The sequence below is a fragment of the Cucurbita maxima genome, unplaced genomic scaffold, assembly GCF_002738345.1.
Source record: "Cucurbita maxima cultivar Rimu unplaced genomic scaffold, Cmax_1.0 Cma_Scf00002, whole genome shotgun sequence".
NCBI classification, from domain to species: domain Eukaryota; kingdom Viridiplantae; phylum Streptophyta; class Magnoliopsida; order Cucurbitales; family Cucurbitaceae; genus Cucurbita; species Cucurbita maxima.
Window position 1 is genome coordinate 4303036 of NW_019272018.1, and position 7346 is coordinate 4310381.

General features: G+C 35.3%; 2 protein-coding genes and 4 non-coding genes across 8 annotated transcripts in view; 5 read left to right on the forward strand and 1 right to left on the reverse strand.

The window, feature by feature from the left end:
• The window catches only part of LOC111471667 (chloroplast processing peptidase-like), a 12715-nt gene that overhangs the window by 1994 nt on the left and 3375 nt on the right, over positions 1–7346 (reverse strand). The window lies entirely within an intron of this gene.
• LOC111471676 (protein LIKE COV 1-like) lies at positions 192–4388 on the forward strand. Of its 3 annotated transcripts, XM_023117410.1 has the most exons (8): positions 195–498; positions 1777–1829; positions 2283–2392; positions 2683–2850; positions 2928–3025; positions 3719–3845; positions 3956–4055; positions 4087–4388. In XM_023117410.1, the coding sequence occupies exons 1-7, from the start codon at positions 349–351 to the stop codon at positions 4051–4053; spliced, it is 804 nt and encodes a 267-aa protein (XP_022973178.1). In that variant the 5' UTR covers positions 195–348; the 3' UTR covers positions 4054–4055; positions 4087–4388. The 3 variants fall into 3 exon arrangements, with proteins under 3 accessions (XP_022973184.1, XP_022973178.1, XP_022973175.1); XM_023117416.1 differs by lacking the exons at positions 3956–4055; positions 4087–4388 and adding an exon at positions 3387–3473 and having other exon boundaries at positions 192–498; positions 3719–3806; XM_023117407.1 differs by having other exon boundaries at positions 199–498; positions 3956–4388.
• Positions 5299–5401, forward strand: LOC111473252. The gene has a single exon (XR_002715617.1). It is a non-coding gene; the product is annotated as a small nucleolar RNA Z43 (small nucleolar RNA).
• LOC111473273 lies at positions 5691–5771 on the forward strand. Its single transcript, XR_002715622.1, has one exon. It is a non-coding gene; the product is annotated as a small nucleolar RNA U83 (small nucleolar RNA).
• On the forward strand, positions 5857–5946 carry LOC111473210. Its single transcript, XR_002715601.1, has one exon. It is a non-coding gene; the product is annotated as a small nucleolar RNA snR60/Z15/Z230/Z193/J17 (small nucleolar RNA).
• Positions 6666–6753, forward strand: LOC111473260. The gene has a single exon (XR_002715618.1). It is a non-coding gene; the product is annotated as a small nucleolar RNA Z43 (small nucleolar RNA).

The following is a 7346-nucleotide window of genomic DNA, read 5'->3' on the forward strand; positions in this document are numbered from 1 at the left end:
TTTTTTTTTTTTTTTTTTTTTTTTTTTTTTTTTTTTTTTGGAAAACTAGCTATCAAATCATTTTTAAAATCTAATTTTTTTAGTACTACTGTTTAGGAATGTATTAAACATCCTAGATTAAATTTATTGTAATTAATAAAAAGGAAAAAGGTGATAATAATATAATAGTCAAAGAACATGGAGGGAGGAGGGATCTTTCGAAGTGTTTTGTCTTCTGAAAGTACCTTCTATTTTAATTCAATCTCTGACTTCAAAGGGTTGCCTTGCTACAAGTCTTCGGTCTTCAGGGCGAAGGTTTTTAAGCTGCCACAACGCTGGGGCTGAGCTTTTCAATAGAGGCTGCCGGTGATGGCTGACGACAAAGGGGCGATTGTGATGGTCAGCAGAGGCAGAGAGCGGGATCTAGAGCTTCTAATTCCGACCGCCGGCTCGCCAAATGACGATGACTCTTGCAAGCCCTCGTCCTCTTCAGCGTCATCGCCGCAGACTGGCCGTGAGGTATTGTTGACTTTGTTTCAATTTAATACGCTTGAGTCCTTACCACCAAATCGTTGGAAGCTACTTAGTGATATTGCTTATTGTTCTATTGAAATATCTGTGTAGCAGTGTATTTAGGATCGGTCTGGCTTCTTGCTAAGTAGTTCAATCACTTGCAATCATTTTTCTCTTCTTCTTCTTCTTCTTCTTCTCCTATATCTCTGTTGATTCTCATACTAGTTGTTTCCTGGCGGATTGCCTATTGGATCATGAGGTGATCCGTATTTACTTATATTCACTCTACCGAATTTTGTACATTAGAAATTGTAAAAAAGTGGAATTAGCAAGGTGCTTCTGCACTGTAGGTCATCAAATCAATATTTCTGAGATTCATGCCCGCAATTGGCTTCCTCTCAACGACGGAGTTACTTATGAGATTAGACGATGGATGGAACTGTAGCTGGACAGTTGAATGCACTTATACCCGTTAGATGGTCCAAAGAAAATCTCCAATCGGCTCTCCTGGTCGGTGCGACCCCTGAAATCTAAGTAATGAAGATGTTGATCGTTCCATCCATTGCCATTATAGCAATTGGTGGCCTTTTCTTTCATCCTTTTGGCATCCTTTGGTTGTCTCATATGTATATTTCAGAGGCCTTGTGGTCGCTCTTGCTTAAGTTTTAAAAAAGCACTCTGTTGGAACCCAAACAATCGAAATAGTATGAAATATGAAAGATAAATGACCATAAGACAATCCAAGTACCCTGAGGTACTTGGACTCTTCATCTCTTGAGCACTCTTGCTCAAGCTTTGAGTAAACTAAACCAATGCATATCTTCCTCCTTTCCCACTCCCTCTATCTATAACAAATTTCCATAAAAACTTCTCCAACTAAGTACTAAGATACCCCTCTAATACCCTAATCATACTCCTAGTCCTATCCTAATACTACCCCTATCACACTTCTCAAAGAGTTTGATCAATCGGCTATCCTTTTTAAAAAGTTGCAGATGGAGTGTTACTTACTTTAGAATGGATATTAAAAAGTCGCATCTCTTGAGTGTTTAGTTTATGTTCTGAATTCTTGCCATGAAGTAAATAATATAGTTGGAATGGCTATGTATATGTACCTCACTACCTTCAATATCTGATGAAGAATGTTAGTTTCTTTTTTTCCTTTTTTGGCTTTACTATCATATAAAATTGGAATTGCTAGTTACTTGTTATTCTGAACATCAATCAGTGTTTATTTTCTATCGCCAATTGTGGGTTCAATTATCTATTTTATTTATTGTGCAGACATTTTACATTGTCTTTAGGAGCTGGGCCTCAAAAAAGTTCATGACCGGATGGTTTGATCTTTATTCTTATCTCTGTATTTTAGTTTAGTTTATGATTTTGGTGCTTCGTAAAGGATAGCATATAAGCTACAGTTGATTTAGGTAGAACTTCTTGCATATACGTTGTAGCCATCGTTACAAAAATTGAACTTCCAGGCTGCTGTTTGAAAACTGCACTTAAAAAATTTGCTTTTTTTTTTTTTTTTTTTTTTTTTTTTTTTTTTTTTTTTTTTTTTTTTTTTTTTTTTTTTTTTTTTTTTTTTTTTTTTTTTTTTTTTTTTTTTTATAAATGGAATTGAGATTTTTCCTTTACTCAGAAAATATATTCGGCAGGAAGATAGGTCTTAAAGTGTAAACAGTATTTAGTTGTTTTCGACCAGGATTCAAATTGCAGTTTTTTGTCATTGTGCTAGGTAATTACGATGTTTTAATTTCTTAACATGTTGCGATCTGGCTGTTTTGCAGCGTTATTCTATTTCCAATTGCAATAACTTTCTATATAACATGGTGGTTTATACACTTTGTGGATGGATTCTTTTCTCCTATCTATGCTCAACTTGGAATTGATATCTTTGGTAAGCAATCCTTATCACTTAACGTTTTTTGCGAACCCATTCAATCCATGTGCTATTTTTTTATATGTATTTGATCTACTATCGACACAAGTGAGTATTGTTATTTTTTTCCACCAATCTCTGTTTTCTTTGCTTACTCATATATTAACTATGTAGTATTGTAAGATTGTATATAAATATTAGTTCTCATCTTGCCAAATGATTGATGTCTGTTCAATATAACAAACCTATTAAATTTTATATTTCATTTCTTTTTTCTTATCATAAGCTTATTCTTGTTTCTTGATTAGGTCTTGGATTTGCAACATCTGTTTCATTCATCTTCCTTGTTGGGGTGTTCATGTCATCATGGTTGGGTGCTTCTATTTTGGCTCTCGGAGAGTGGTTTATCAAGCGCATGCCATTTGTTCGTCATATTTACAATGCTTCTAAGCAGATTAGTTCTGCTATTTCACCAGGTACAGCTTTTTTAAGTATATTTAAACACGGTCAAGTTTATTTATGAACCATCTATATTCTTGTCGCTACCTGTTAGATCAAAATTCCAGAGCCTTCAAGGAAGTTGCCATCATTAGGCACCCCCGTATTGGTGAATATGCATTTGGGTTCATTACTTCAACTGTCACCCTCCAGGTATGCTATTTTGTGCTTCAATTTTTTATAGTACTATTTTTCCTAGGAAGAATTTAGGCATTACTTTGGGTAATTCGTGCACATATATATTTGATCTCAAAGACCACAGGACCATGTTCTGGTATGTAAACAGTGAACACGATAAAAGGTATTGATGTTATTTGAAGTAGAAAATTCAGATCTTTTTATTGAACATGATTGCAAATAGATTTGATTTTGAGCTTTATTATATACACGACTGATTTGATTTATATTTAGCTGGTTTTAGAACCTTTACAAACATTTGTTACATGACATTCTAGCATTACATATATGTAGCTGACTTTTTAATTGCAAGTGTCATTGCAAACTTGGTCTATAAGAAGAGGCAACTTCAACCAATAATACCCTTATACCACATGCACGCTCGTTGTTCATCTTGAGCGTGAATATCATTGACAGTTGTTAGGTATACAAATATGTTTTATCCAATGATTCATGTCCTCATACCCTAATTTTGTAGAAGATGATGTATTGCTTTCATATTGTTGTGCCATGTTTTTCATATCTTCTTCTTAGGTTTGTATTGTTATAAGGGTTTATTGTGTTTTTATGGTTCTTGTGAATATCATTACATGTTTTTCATAACTTGTAATGCACAAGTGCTGGAAGGCTTGATATTATGATCAACCGATTTGTTCCCCCTGAGTGCAGAATTATTCTGGAGAGGAGGAGCTGTGTTGTGTATATGTTCCCACCAATCATCTTTACATTGGTGATGTTTTCCTAGTCAACTCTGAGGATGTGATTAGACCAAATTTATCAGTTCGGGAAGGAATCGGTGAGTTTTTCTTTTTATGTCGTTACGTCCAGAATCAAATGGACAGTTTTTCTTGAATTACACGTGGACCAAAATCCCTCCATTTCTTACTCTAATTCTTTTTATTGTAGAAATCGTTGTGTCTGGAGGCATGTCAATGCCACAGATTCCATCCATACTGAATCCACATATTCGACCAATTGACAGTAGAAGAATGACTAGAAGCTGAGACTGAAGATTGTGTCATTGCAGGCCGCTAATCCATATACGATCTTGGTGTACCAATGTAGCTGTCGGAGTAGTTGCTCTGGCTCCTGGGCATCAATACCCTTAGACGGTAAACCGTAACTTATAATATAAATTTAATTCTGGTTGTTGAATTTGATGTCAATCATTTGTTGGATGGGGGTGAGAATACTTGTTGATCCAGGATAGAAATGGGTGTGCATTAGAATTTTTAACTTCATTCTAATTCAATCGAGAATGTATATTTTCTTCTTGATGAGTTGCGTTATTCTATTGCATCAGATGTATATTTGAGCCTGTACTTATGTTGCAGCAACATTTCTATGTTTCCACTGATCTATGAAGAGCTAGCTAGCCCAAGTGCCTGTATGCCTGTATTCTTGTATGTTTTAAGAGATAATTAGATGTTGAAAAGGAGAAGATAACTAGGTTATTTTTAAACCGTGAACAGATGGCGAACGTCTTTACGAGGGAATGCGTGCATTATGAGACCAAGCAATTCGAGATTAAAAAAAATAAGTAAATAAATAAGCTAAAAAATGAAGTAATTTGAAAACAGTTCATGTTATTGTTCAAAACTGATTATTTGAAGTAATCTGAAACCAGGAAGGAACGTTAAACAATGCATATATTATTAAAAAAAATTAAAATTATTTATTATTTTTGTAATTTATAAAAAGTTAAAATTTAGCTATTATAATTTTAAAAATTATATGATAAAGCTTCATAAATAATTCAACCTTTGACAAAATGTCATAAATAGTGAATATAAATATTCTAATTGACGTTTTTTAAATGTTAAAATGAAATTTATTCGTGATATTGGAAGCATAATTTATTCTTAAATTTTCACCTATTTTTTTAGAAAGAGTAAATCTTAATATCGACGTCACTTTAATTTATGAATATACCTAGTTATTTATAGGTCAATTATTTAAATCGCATCTCTCCGTTCATTTACATCCAACGGCTAATAGAGATTTCAGGCTGCGGGTGACTTCTCATGTTAAAATGCACCCTCACGTAGGTTAGTACAACTCATTCAAATCAAGGAAAACCCTAGCCGTGAGGCTCCTTCTTCCTTCCTATAAGAGGACCTATTCTGCCTCCATCTCTAAATCGTCTTCCCGCCTGTTTATCGTGATCCGTAGTTGGGTTTCTTCATTCTGTTTCTTTCATTTTGATCTCTTCTTTTCCAATTTCGTTCGATTTCTTTCGAAACCGAGGGGGACGGTGACGATTGTCATGTTTAAGGTCTCGTTCGTCGTAACTGGCTGTGTGAAATGGCCTTGACGACCATCCTGATATATCACCACCCATATTCTGAGTCCCTTTGTTTTATTATTTCTTTACGCTCTCTTGTGTTTGATTCAAACGGTTTTGATCTTTCGTACGAAAATTGACAGTTTCTTCAATTTCAGTTGGCCGATGATTAAATATTTTTATTGACAAGCATATGTCTGAATTCATGCCTGTTGACATCTCTAATCTTCTCTATGAGGCCATTCGCGATAGATCCTTTTGGTTGTTAATTGTTCTTGAGTTTTTGATAATAAAATGTTTGTTTATTCTGGCTTTTCAAAACGACGGATTTTCTTTGAAAAGCTTGAATGCTGCACCCGTCTATGATGAAGGATATTGTATTCGTACTGCATGATCTTGCGTGATTACAATTACATCTACTGCCTTCCTTCTGAGCCTTTAGGTGTTTAACTTTCGATGTTTTGTTCGCATGTTTATTTTCGGTAATATAATACTAAGTCTTTGATTTAAATCTGTAAAGATTATGGGTCATATGATGATTATATGCATAGTTCAAATGATTGTATTGTGATTATACATCTTTTTAGTCTTTCGCTCCTATCTGATGACCCTATTTTTGAGCTATAATAGCTTTAGTATTAATTGAATATATTTTTATTTTGTCTTAAAATCGGTGTTCTTGCCTTCAGTTTTTGTTGGTTTATTTTTAAGCCGACGATTTTTTGTGCATGATAGTACGAAATCCTAGCATAAAGCATTAAATCTGTTTTTCAACCAACATGCATTAGTTTTTAAGCTTTTTAGTTTTTTGGGCATTCCAAAAGAGAAATCTGCTTGAATATCGTATGATGCTGATGGATGAGAGGACATGAAGTTGTAATCCATTTCAGTTGATGATTTGTATGAGATGGTTTACGGTGTTGACTAGCTTTTCTCTTACTTAATCTGTTATCCTACGACTCCTTTAGGAATATAATCTGGATTTTTGTATTGATTATGAAAACTTATTTTTGAGAGGGGTCACGTATATTACGAACTCACTCTTAAATCTCGAATTTCTAATATTTCTTTACAATTGGATATTAGGTTAGCTCTCTTAGTAAAATTTTATTATTGGACGGCTGCTTACACTATTCATATTAATCACGATTTGGATTAATCTTTTCTCCATATACATCTCTAGTAATGAATAAAGAATTCACACTCGAGGTGTTGGGAGAGTATAGAATGAGGCGCATGACTTGAACAAGGACTATCAGATTTATGGTATTTGCCTTTTCTTTTTTATCTTAATTTTTTCCCATTAAATTTGATTTATTTTTATACCGAGGGGGACGGTGATGATTGTTATGTTTAAGGTCTCGTTCGTCGTAACTGGCTATGTGAAATGGCCTTGACGACCATCCTTATATTTGAGTCCTTTTTTTTTATTTTTTTTATTTGAACTTCTGTGTTTGGTTCAAACTGTTTTTGTCTTTTATACGAAAATTTGTAGGTTCTATCGTTTGAGTTGGCCGGTGATTAAATATATTTATTGACAAGCATATGACTGAATTCATGCCTGTTGACACTCTTAATCTTCTCTATGAGGCCGTTAATGCTAGAATTTTTTGTTGTCAATTGTTTTTGAGTTTATGAATATAAAATGTTTTTCTGATTCTGTATTTTCAAAACCAACTGATTTTCTTCATTAAACTTCTATGATGAAGATTTCGGTATTCGTACTGTATGAAGAATCGTGTTTACAAATACCTCTACTGCCATCCTTTTCCAGAGTCTAATGTTGTTGAAGAAGTGGACTTTGATGATCTATACCGCTATCAAGGCTTGAAGTGGATTAAAACATTCTTCGGCATTCATGTCAGCTCCCCCCCCCCCCCCCCCCCCCCCCCCCCCCCCCCCCCCCCCCCCCCCCCCCCCCCCCCCCCCCCCCCCCCCCCCCCCCCCCCCCCCCCCCCCCCCCCCCCCCCCCCCCCCCCCCCCCCCCCCCCCCCCCCCCCCCCCCCCCCCCCC

Bases quoted from the DNA above. Each gene is read 5' to 3' on its own strand.
- LOC111471676 (XM_023117410.1), top strand. From the start codon at position 349: ATGGCTGACGACAAAGGGGCGATTGTGATGGTCAGCAGAGGCAGAGAG. The intron at 499-1,776 runs GTATTGTTGACT...TTTATTGTGCAG, and splicing joins CGCCGCAGACTGGCCGTGAG to ACATTTTACATTGTCTTTAG. The intron at 3,026-3,718 runs GTATGCTATTTT...CCCTGAGTGCAG, and splicing joins CTTCAACTGTCACCCTCCAG to AATTATTCTGGAGAGGAGGA.